At 40.2% G+C, this 12,548-nt stretch overlaps 1 protein-coding gene across 3 annotated transcripts in view; it reads left to right on the forward strand.

Annotated features, from left to right (window-relative positions):
* The first annotated feature begins 804 nt into the window (after window positions 1-804).
* Window positions 805-12,548, forward strand: part of rock2a (rho-associated, coiled-coil containing protein kinase 2a) — a 209,748-nt gene continuing 198,004 nt past the window's right edge. For all 3 annotated transcript variants that reach the window (XM_059981881.1, XM_059981879.1, XM_059981882.1), the window contains exon 1: window positions 805-1,270. In XM_059981881.1, coding sequence (XP_059837864.1) covers window positions 1,178-1,270 — 93 coding nt within the window. In that variant the 5' untranslated portion in view covers window positions 805-1,177. The remainder of the gene's footprint in view (window positions 1,271-12,548) is intronic.

A 12,548-nucleotide genomic window follows, 5' to 3' on the forward strand; every position in this document is an offset into this window, starting at 1 on the left:
TAAACTATTTTTACTCTAAATGTTAGTTTTTGATTTCGTATCAAAACAATTCTTGAGAACCAATTCGGACTGGTTAAAATACACGTTCAATGCTTCGGACATATACAATACTCCACAACCTGCTTGCAGGTGCATTTTAATCGGTGTCTACAGTTATTCGCATAGAATAAATGATTAACACGACAAATAAAGTAAAGCAGAATCATAAAAAAATACGCTCAGTATCAAACTACATATTTGTTTCTTACGTCCTCTTAATGTAAAGTTTTATTTTGTATTTGTACAAGTAAAATTATATAAACTCAAATATATTAGGTGATAAACAACAGTTAAACAGTTAGTTTGTTACTAATAATGTTCCAATGCAAGCCCCGCGTTCCATATCCTTTCATGACTTCATAGTTCAATTGCGACGGGAGTTGTCACAGGAGTGACAGTCCGGCTAGGAATTCCATTGCCTGCAGCTGTTATGCAAGCGCTGCAACGACCAGAAAGACCGAGTCGTTTTAAACAGCTGACTGACTCTATTCTTTATTTGTCCTGCTGGTGGTTGACCACCCCCCATTCCATGATGCTTCCGACATGATTAAAAAAAACCTCTCAATTTCTTTGGTAGCCGGCTCTGGGTAGGCGCCTGCATCAAAGATGGCAGCCCCCAAACCTGGCCGCCAGTTGCCAGGCAGGGCAATCTCCGCTCCGCGAATGGGTGAGGGGGATGAGAACTGCGCAAGCGCACAGCTGGGAGACTCCACCCCGAACTGGGAACGATTGCCGTACACCCCGCCCACTCCCTCCCAACAGGCCTCGCGTGGCGAATTCCGATGACGTTTGGGAAGGTCTGTGTGGTTGTTTTTGTCATCGGCTCCGAGTGATCGACTCGCGGCTTCCGATTCAAATCGACACGGCGGCCGTTACTCTCGGCACTGGAAATAGGCGCGGCCTGCCTCAGAGGAGGAGCGGCGGAGAGGGGGCCACCCGCTTGTCTTATGTCTACAGCAAAGTTTTCCGTGTGCCCATCCCTTCCCAAAGGCAGCTGTTTTAGGCCCAAGCTGCCGTGGTCTGCGAGGAGACGGCGGTAGTGGGGCAGCGGGAGGAGAGCGGTGTGAGCCTGTGTCTTGAGCAACTCGCCGAGAGAAAGCCGCCTGATCTGGGGCACAGGACAACAGCCTTTTACGACATGTCGTCGGCAGACAGCCTTAAGTCGCGTCTGAAAAAGCTCGAGGCAATGGTCAGAGACCCGAAGTCTCCGATTAACGCGGAGAGTTTGTTGGTGAGTCCCTAGATAAGGAATGTTTCGCTGCTTCTCTCTGCAACTTAAATCCCCAGCCCACACCCTCCACATTACTGCTGGCCTCCACCGTACAGGCCGTGCCCGAAGTTTGGGATGCTGCTAAGTTGGCCCTTTGTGTTGCAAAGGCGAAAACCAAGTCGTCTTGTTTGGATTCGCGCAACTTTTTGATGTCCAGTACAGACTGTCCTGATTTGAGAGTGGAGGAGGGGGAAGAGGATGTATAACAATGAAGACAAAGCTTGTGATTTAAAATTATGGGGAAGTTGAGTGTTTGTATATTACGATTGACTTAGCGAAAATTGGAAAAAATATTTGTATCAAATATTCAGATGGTTCGTTTGTACTTTGAAATGGTTGAGTGAGCTTTCATTGTATCGTAATGTTTCTTTTTTATATGTAAACAATGGATTCTTTTGGTCACTGGCTCAAGTTTTGGTGAGTAGTGTTAGATTTGTTGATGAATTCTGCCACGGATGGTTGATTTCATTTTATTGAATTAGAAAAGACAGAACTGCCGAATCAGGAAAAATAACGCCTTATTTTTTCATGGCTATAAACTTAACATTGAACAGATATGTAATAGCTTTGTACGTGACATCGGTGGTAATTTTATTAAAATTGATATAATACATGAGCTAAACATTTGACAGTTGTATAAGTTAACATTATCCTGCTGAGCTTTAGTTGTGAAATGTAAGTGTTTCAATGTAATAGCATACTAAGTGCAGGCAAGTTTTAGTAGTAAGAATAAGGTTGAAGTGATTACTTATCAATCTTAAATTTATATCAGATTTTATTTTTGCCCATGCAGATCTACTTCCTGCTGATGTTTATAGGGATTTTGGTAGATGACAGTTCAATTGGAATGTTGATTTAGAGGATACTTTTTAAATATCATTAAAGTGATGTGTAGTTTTTAGGGTTTTACTATTTAAATCTAGAGTATTGCTTTTTGTAATGCTCATTGTGTCTGTCGTATGAATTATGAAACATGAAACAACTGTTTTAATTGTGCAAAGTCATAAAGCATGGTAACGGATTCTTAAGTACACCATGTCTTAGACTCAACTTGGAATGTTTTATGCAGTGATATTTCAAGTGATCATCTGTGTACTTGTGAAAGTGCCTGCCACCAGGTATCCATCATGCTGTGTGATTCAAATTTCAACCATTTGGATGAAAGCAGATCCACTTCACATTTCTTCATTATACCTGCTACTTTTAAACCTATGTCTTCAGGTTACAGACAGATTTAGTTGGGGGTAAGTGTTGTACTATCTGCCTTATTTGGGTGTCCTTCCTATCTGCAGCATCATTGAACTTCTCAATTATATCATTTGTTCAAACCAAATCAGTGCAGTAAAGGGTGAAGCTTGTGAAATCAAATGAATGAAAATTTTTCTTCATTTTAATTCCTTTGGTTTTGAATAGTTTTACCAGTCTGGTGGCCTTTTGGGCTCTGAAATCTAATATTAACTAGGTATCAATATAAAATATTTAAAAGGCATGACACAAATGTACTTGTAAATTTGGGAACTTTCAACAGAAACTCCTGAAAGCAACGTGAAAGCTCTTTGGCTGAGAGTGGCTTTCACTTTCTTTTTTGGCTTTCTTGTCAAAGAAAAAAGGATTTTTTTTAACCATAGTCTGTATTGCTGGAATGGTTTGGTGTTAAATATGTATTGAAAACCAAAATTTTTAACAATAGTTATTAGGATTTTCACTATATTGAAATTGCCTTTTCACTTGAAAGTAAAAACCTAATGTTGATAGTTAGCCAATTTTGAGGAATTTTCATTTGTTATTGCTTTAGTCATCCAAGACAAATTGTAATGGCAGAATTCAACAATTCATTTGGGAAAAGAAATACAGGTTGACACACCCAAAATACTAGAGGAAATGATGAAGGGTCTCACCCTGAAATGTTGACCCTTTATTCCTCTCTATGGATACTCTCTGGCCCGTTGAGTTCCTCCAGCAATTTTTAATGTGTTGCTCTGGATTTTACAGCACCTGCATAATCTCTAATGTTCATGAAGTGCAGATTGATGTGTTTTCCAGATATAAAAGTAAATGTCCTGTTAGAAATTAGTGACTGTAAGTTCTATTGGAGAGACTGTCTATGAGTTCAGTCACTTAGAGCCAACGGTGAGATATAATATCTATTTATGTGTCAGATATAAATATCTGTTATCACATGTATATGTCATAAAAGAGATTGAAGTTAACAGTGGGGAGTGGAAAAGTTCCCAAGATAGAAATTTTACTTAATACCTTGTTCCTTAGATATGCTCACAGTTTATTCAGGTGTGCTATTTGGAAAATGCACATCAATTTCAGCTAAAAGGCCATTTCAAAACATAAAATGTATTTTTATTATTACAATCAAGACAGGTTTTAAATTCTTTTTAAAATTTGAGTAATTTAAGTGAAATTTACGCTGCTGTGCATTTTTAAAACTGATGCTTCCTTTCCACTTAGTGGCAGCACGTGTTAGTTCCCATCTGACTGGGGAAATTTTCTTTGGCACTGTTGGCTCTCTGGATTGTCTCTCAATCCAGGCAACATCCTTGTAAATCTCCTCTGCACACTTTCTTTGGTTTCCACATTCTTCCTGTAGTGAGGTGACCAGAACACAGCGCAGTACTCCAAGTGGGGTCTGACCAGGGTCCTATATAGCTGTAACATTACCTCTCGGCTCTTGAACTCAATCTCACAATACTGACTCACCAGCAGTTGGACCTTCCAGAAACAGGTGTACTTTTACTACAATCAATTGAAACAACTTGACTGCACACAAGCCCCTAAAAACAGACCTCCATTTAACTAATTATGTGAGCTCTAAAATCGATTGGCTGCACCAGTGATGATTTGGTGCATCACATCATAGATGAGTGAATACTTATGCAATGAAGAATATTAAGTTTTACATTTATAATTAATTTAGATCCCTTTGTAGAGGTCTGTTTTCACATTGACATGGAAGAGTCTTTTTTCTGTTGACCAGTGTCAAAAAAAGTCATATTAAATCCATTGTGATTCAGTGTTGTAAACCAATAAAACCTAATCATAGAAAAATTTACAATGGTCAATTAACTTAGTAACCAGTACATCTTTGGACTATGGGAGGAAACCAGAACACCCGGAGAAAACACACGTATTCCACAGGGAGAATGCCTAACAGAGGACGCTGGGATTGAACTCTGAAATCTAACACCCCACGCTGTAATAGAGTTGTGCTGACCACTATGCTACCATGACACCCAATCTTTCGCAATCACTAACCCTGAAAGTGAATTCCACTTACCCTTTACTCAACTTAAACTTACTACATTTAATCTTGTAATTATGGCCAGACATTCCTGACCACTCAAGTGCCTGAAATAATCTGCTTCACACCACCTTCCCTCATCCTTCAAGTGCAAAAGCAGTTCCATATTTTGTAGTTACACTAAAAAATGTCTAATTTTCCCAAATCATCTCCACTTTATTTCCACATATCAGCTAACTGTATGTCCCTGTAACACTTCAATTTCCAAATTTCCATCTGAGTGCAATAATAAAACTACAATGGGAGATTTTTCTCATAACACTAATTAAAAACATGGAATCAACTTCAAATCCTATCTATCTACACTCAGTGAACCTCTATGAGTATAATTTCAACAAAGCTGCCATGTAATCTATACAGCAAGTGAAACAAAAATATAACTGACACCAATCTCAAAAGCACTATATAATAATACAGTTAATGCATTCATTGTAGATTAATATTTAAGCAGTAACTAGTGGTGCCTTTGAACAAGATGGAAGTTTCCTGATCATTTCTCTTACATCCATGAGATACATAGAACATAGAATAGTACAGCACATTACAGGCCCTTCAGCCCACAGTGTTGTGCCGACCCTCAAACCCTGCCTCTCATATAACCCTCCACATTAAATTCCTCCATATACCTATCTAGTAGTCTCTTAAACTTCACTAGTGTATCTGCCTCCACCACTGACTCAGGCAGTGCATTCCATTCATCAACCACTCTATGAGTGGAAAACCTTCCTCTAATATCCCCCTTCCCTCCCCTTTCCTTAAAACCATGTCCTCTTGTACTGAGCAGTGGTGACCTGGGGGAGGTGCTGGCTGTCCACTCTCTATTCCTCTAAATATCTTGGACACCTCTATCATGTCTCCTCTCATCCTCCTCCTCTCCAAAGAGTAAAGCCCTAGCTCCCTTAATCTCTGATCATAATCCATACTCTCTAAACCAGGCAGTATCCTGGTAAATCTCCTCTGTACCCTTTCCAATGCTTCCACATCCTTCCTATAGTGAGGCAACCAGAACTGGACACACCTCGAACTGCTGGTGAGTCAGTATTGTGAGATTGAGTTCAAGAGCCGAGGGGTAATGTTACAGCTATATAGGACCCTGATTAGACCCCACTTGGAGTACTGCACTCTGTTCTGGTCACCTCACTGCAGGAAGTATGTGGAAACTAGGAAGGGTGCAGAGGAGATTTACAAGGATGTTGCCTGGTTTGGGGAGCATGCCTTTGAGAATAGGTTGAGTGAACTCACCTTTTCTCCTTGGAGCTTTGGAGGGAGAGAAGTGACCCGATAGAGGTGTATAAGATGATGAGAGGCATTGATTGTGTGGATAGTCAGAGGCTTTTTCCCAGGGCTGAAATGGCTAGCACGAGAGGGCACGGTTTTAAGGTGCTTGGAAGTAGGTACAGAGGAGATGTCAGGGCTAAGTTTTTTATGCAGAGGGTGGTGGGTGCGTGGAATGGGCTGCCAGCGATGGTGGTGGAGGCGGATACAATAGGGTCTTTTAAGAGACTCTTGGATAGGTACATGGCGTTTAGAAAAATAGAGGGCTGTGGGTAACACTAGGTAATTTCAAAAGTAAGTACATGTTCGGCACAGCATTGTGGGCCGAAAGGCCTACATTGCGCTGTAGATTTTCTACGTTTCTATCCTGGCAAAAGCTACATCATGAAGACAAACCGACACTCCAAGCAACTCTGCAAAAAGGTTATTGAAAAGCACAAGTCATGTGATGGATACAAGAAAATGTCCAACTCACTGAATATCCCGTGGTATACAGTGAAGTCAATCATCAAGAAATGTAAAGAATATGGCACAGAGCAAGCCTAGAGCAAGCCATCCTCAAAAACTGAGTGACTGTGCAAGAAAGGGACTAGTGAGGGAGGCCACCAAGAGACCTATGACAACTCTGGAGGAATTACTAGCTTCAGTGACGGAGATGGGAAAGATTGCACATACAACTGTAGCCGGGTGCTTCACTAGTTTTTATGACAAAGTGACAAAGAGAAAGCCATTGTTGAAAAAAGCTCACATAAAATCTTGGCCAGAATTTGCCAGAGGGTATGTGGGAGACTGAGTCAGTTGGAAGAAGATTCAATGGTTTGATGAAACGTAAATTGAGCTTTTTGGCCATCAGACTAAACACTGTGTCGTAAGTCTAACACACTGCACCCACCATACTGTAAAGCATGGAGTGACTGCATCATCAAACTGTGGGATTGCTTCACTGCAGCAGGCCCTGAAAGGCTTGTGAAGGTAGACAGTAAAACAAGCGCAGCAAAATACAGGGAAATCCTGGAGATAGACCTGCTGTGGATGCAAGAGAACTGCAACTTGAGAGAAGATTTGTTTTCTAGCAAGACAATGACTCCAAGCATAAAGCCAAAGCTACACAGGAATGGCTTAAATACAAGAGTTAATGTCCTGGAGTGGTCAAGTTAGAGTCTAGAGCTCAATCCAATTGAGAATTTGTGGCTGGACTTGAAAAGAGCTGTTCATTCTTAATCCTCATGAGATTTGGCAGCTTGAGCAGTTTTGTAAAGATGACTGGTGATGGTGGGGGGGGGGGGGTGGAATTTGCAGTGTCCGGGTGTAGAAAGCTGATTGAGACCTATCCACACCTGACTCATGGCTGTAATTGCTGCCAAAGGTGCATCTATTAAATACTGACTTGAAGGTGATGTGTAATTATGCAATCAATTATTTTATCTTTAATATTTGTAATAAATTGACTATAGAAACACACACACAATGCTGGAGGAACTCAGCAGGCCAGGCAGCATCTATGGAAAGAATACAGTCAATGTTTTGAGCCGAAACCTTTCAGCAATACTGGACAAATAAAAAGCTGAGTAGATTTGAAAGGGAGGGTGGGGAGAGAAATGCACCAGGTGATAGGTTGAACTTGGAGGAAAAGCGATAAAGCAAACAGCTAGGAAGTTGATTGGTGAAAGAGACAGAAGGTCATGGAAGAAAGTTTTTAAAAAGGGAGGGGAGGAGGAGCACCAGAGGCAGGCGATAGGCGAGCAAGGAGATAACATGAGAGAGGGACATTTTTTCTGCAGTCCTGCGAAGGATTTCGGCCCGAAATGTCAACTGTACTTTTTTCCATTGATGCTGCCTGGCCTGCTGAGTTCCTCCAGCATTTTGTGTGTATTGCTTGGATTTCCAGCACCTGCAGATTTTCTCTTGTTTGCTGTTTGTAGAACTTTGTTTTCACTTTGACATGAAAGAGTCTTTTCTATTGATTAGTGTTAAAAAAGCCAAATTAAATCCACTGAGATTCAGTGTTGTAAAACAATAAAACATGAAAACTTCTAGGGGGATGAATACTTTTTAGATGGACTATAGATGTAGGTATTTGGAAAACAGGTAAAATTAAATCTGTCTGGCTGCAGGGACCATGTTTGCCAGGGGTTCCCAACTTGGGGTCCACGGACCCCTTGTATAGTGGTATTGGTCCATGACATAAAAACAGTTGGGAACCCCTGGTATACGCTGACATTGTCCTCTTTGAATTGAGTATCCTATTCCTGTTTTCTGTGTTCTGGTAAAATCTATATTGAATTGCAACAATGTATCTTTCATGTTAAACCTACAATAATTATAATTTAGTTAAAAATCTATAAATACTTGATTGTAGCTGCCTGCAGGAGGTAAATAATGGGCAGCTGATATGCACTGCTCTGTTATAGGTTCTTTTTGCTCCTGTAACCTATGACATTCCTGTGAAAAGATTTTGCAAATTCATCATTGTCGACTGAAAGAGGCTTAATGCATTTACCCTCAATGCAGAAGAACACGTATGTGGAAAAGGTCACCCCGAGGTTGTCACAAGACTGCAGATACTGGAATCTGCAGCAACACAAAAAACATGTAGGAACTCAGGCCAAGCAGCATCTATGGAGGGAACTGGACAGCTGAAGTGTCTTAAACTGAAATATTGACTGTTTGTTTTCCTCCATAGATGATGCCTAAACCACTGAGTTCCTCAGTTGCTTTGTGTTGCTGTATGTTGCAAGGTAATTCTAGGAATTGCTGCTGTATGTCAATGAAGAAAAGATTTTAAACTGTATATTCTATAAGAACTCTGATCTTGCAATATGAGATTCTGTTGTGTTTCTGTCACTTATTTGAAGCCAATGAATTTTGAGGGCTTGAAAGAATGCATCATCTGCATCTTGATCTATTAACAAGAAAACTATATTCCATGTGAACATTATCCAATTTTATGGGAATAAGTTGGGAAAATGTGGTTGAATTCTTGATGTTGATCTGTCAATTGTGAAATGCAACTCATTGATCTGGTGTGGCAGTTTCAATATAATCTTAGTGCAAAATAACAGGTACTTGGCTACAGTTAAGCCAGTAATTAATTATTCTCAATGCAGTATTGATTTGCCTGTATGATCCCACTTTCTGGCATTAGCCATGACACTCTGTATTCCAATTTTCCTTTTAGATGTTAGTTGACTTGCAGCAGTCATGCATAAGAATGTAAATTGTGTTCTGATGTTCTGGAAATTGAATTCATATACATGAATAAAAATCTTCACGTTATGTCTCTGTTTAAATGTGCAATGTACAGTTTGTAGTAATTTATAATAAATAGTATGTACAACAGGGCAGTCAATATAATATAGAAATACAATTGTATCAGCATGAATTAAGCAGTCTAATGACCTGGTGGAAGAAGCTGTCGTGGAGCCTGTTGATCCTGGCTTTTATGCTGCGATGACATTTCCCGGATGGTAGCAGCTGGAACAGTTTGTGGGTGACTCGGGTCTCCAGTGATTCTTTGGGCTTTTTTTATACACCTGTCTTTGAAAGTATCCTGAATAGTGGGAAGTTCACATCTACAGATGTGTTAGGCTGTTTGCGCCACTCTCTGCAGAGTCCTGCGATTGAGGGAAGTACAGTTTCCATACCAGGCAGTGATGCAGCCAGTTAGGATGCTCTCACTCGTGCTCCTATAGAAAGTTCTTAGAATTTGGGTGGGGGGGGGGGGCCATACCAAATTTCAACAGTCTGAGGCGAAAGAGGCACTGATATATAAAGACCTTATGAGATCCTTGGTGATGTTTATGCCGAGGAACTTAATGCTGTTCATCCCCTCAACCTCAGATCCATTGATGTCAATAGGGCTAGCCTATCTCCATTCCTCCTATAGTCCACAACCAACTCCTTTGTTTTTGTGACATTGAGGGAGAGGTGGTTTTCTTGACACCACTGTGTCAGGGTGGTGATGACTTCCCTGTAGGCTGCCTCATTATTATTTGAGATTAGGCCAATCAGTGTAGTGTCGTCAGCAAATTTAATAGCAGATTGGACCTGTGGGTGGTGATACAGTCATGGGTATACAGAGAATAAAGGAGGGGGTTTAGTACACAGCACCTGTGTTGAGGGGCAGAGGAGAGGGACCCCACTTTTATCATCTGACAGGAAGCCTAAGATCCAGCTACACAAAGCAGGGAGAAGGCTGAAGTCCCTGAGCTTCTTGGCGAGCCTGGAGGGAACTATGGTGTTGAATGCTGAACTGTAGTCTAAGAACAGCATTCTCACATAAGCATCCTTCTTCTCCAGATGTGTAAGGACGGTGTGTGGAGCTGCGGCTATAAAGTTCAGAGAGCTCTAAGTTTTCTTGTCCATGAATGGCAAAAGTGCACTATAATACCAACTAGAAACTACTAAAATACCAAGAAGCAATAGTTAAGAAGACAAAGTTTATTACAAAGGGATTGGAGTTTAAGAATAGGGAAGTTTTGTTACAGTTGAACACAGTGCTGATAAGGCCATATCTGGAATATTGTGCAGTGTTGTTCTCTTTACCTGAAATAAAGACATAAATTGGTTTTGATTGTCACATGTACTGAGGTACAATGAAAAACATTGTTTTGCATGCTATCCATAGTGATAACTTAATTACAGTAGTGCATTGAAGTAAGATAAGGGGTAAAATGACAATGCAGAGAAAGTGGATTGCTGCTTAACACTAAGGTGCAGGTTCATGAAGAAGTACAATGTGAGGTCAAAGGTATTAGAAGACCAGCAGACTCATGAGGTACAGTTCCAAGAAAAAGTTTGTGAACCCTTTGCAATTGTTCGGTTTTCTACATTAATTTCTCATAAAATGTGGTCTGATCTTCATCTAAGTCACAATAATAGACAAACACAATCTGCTGAAACTAGTAACACAAGCAATTGTAGTACTTCTCATCAATACTGAACACATCATTTAAAAATTCACAGTCTAGGTTCAAAAAAAGTAGGTGAACCTCTTGAATAATGATTTCAACGAAAACTATTTGGAGTCATATGTTCCAGTGAGTGAGATGAGATTGGAGGTGTGGATTGTGGAGATGCCCGGCCCTATATAAAACAAAGACACACAAAGTCAGGTGACTGACTGAGGCTGCTTTTCTCAAGAAAGATCTGTTAATGTGTGCCATGCCTTGATCAAAACATTTTTCAGAGGATCTTGGAAGGAAAATTGTAGCAATGCATGAAGCTGGAAAAGGCAATATGGGCATTTCTAAAGACCTGAGTGTTCATTAGACCGCAGTAAGAGAAATTGTCTGCAAATGGAGGGAATTTAGTACTGGTGCTACTAGCAGTGGGTGTCCTGCAAAGATCACACTAAGAGCACAATGTGCAATGCTGAAGGAGGTGAAAAAGAACCCAAGCGTAACAACAAAAGACCTGCAGAAATCTCTTGAACTTGCTAAAATTGCTGTTCATGTGTCCACTACAAGAAAAACACTGAACAAGAATGGTGTTCATGGAAGGATACCATGGAAGGAAACCACTGCTTTACAAAAAAAACATTGCTGCATGTGTTTTAAGTTTGCAAAAGACCACCAGGATGTCCCACAATGCTTCTGGGACAATGTTTTGTGAACAGATGAGACAAAAGTTGAACTTACTGGTAGAAATGCACATTGCTATGTTTGGAGGAAAATGGATACTGCACGCCAACATCAAAACCTCATCCCAATGTGAAGCAAGGTGGAAGGAGCATCATGGTTTGGTCTGCTTTGCTGCCTCAGGGCCTCGGAACAATGAATTCAAAATTATATCAAGACATTTTACAGGAGAATGTCAGGGTGGTGGTCCATTATCTGTAGCTTAATAGTCGTTGAATAATGTAACAAGATAATCCAAAACACGAGTAAGTCAACAACAGAATAATTTTTAAAAGAAAAAAAAATTGTGTTTTGGAATGGCCAAGTCAGAGTCCAGATCTTAATCCAATTGAAATGATGTTGCATGATCTGAAGAGGGCTGTTCATGTAAGGTATGCCAGAAATATTGATGAACTGAAACAGTTTTGTACAGAGGAATGGTTGAAAATTCCTCCTCACCGTCGTGTATGTCTGATCAACAGCTACAGGAAAGGTTTGGTGGCGATTATTGCTGCTAAAGGAGCTTCTGACAGTTAAGGATCACATACTTTTTCCAGCCTGGATTGTGAATGATGGAAAGTATAATTTTGTATTAATAGTTTAGGCAAAATGTTTCTCTTTTATTGTGACTTTGAAGATCAGCCCTCATTGTATGAGTGATTAATGCAAAAAAACAGGTAATTGCAAAGGGTTCATTAACTTTTTCTTGCAACTGTACATTGTGAGGTCACTGGTACCAGGTACTACTACACCAGGAGACCATTCAATAGTCTTGTACCAACAGGATAGAACATGGGGCAATCCAAAGGAGATTCACTAAGATGTTTCCTGGGAATTAGAGGGTTGCCTGTTATGAGAGGCCAGACAGTTTGGCTCTGTGTTCCTCTAAGTTTAGAAGAATATGGGGTGACCTAATTTAAATATATAAAACCTTAATTGCATTTGAAAGGGTAAATGTTTGTGGGTCTTACATTTGTAAAAAAAAATGGGATTTTCAAATTTTAATTCATGTTCTTTATTGTGAACCAAGGGC

This window comes from Hypanus sabinus, chromosome 10 (assembly GCF_030144855.1).
Source record: "Hypanus sabinus isolate sHypSab1 chromosome 10, sHypSab1.hap1, whole genome shotgun sequence".
In the NCBI taxonomy this organism is placed as follows: Eukaryota; Metazoa; Chordata; class Chondrichthyes; order Myliobatiformes; family Dasyatidae; genus Hypanus; species Hypanus sabinus.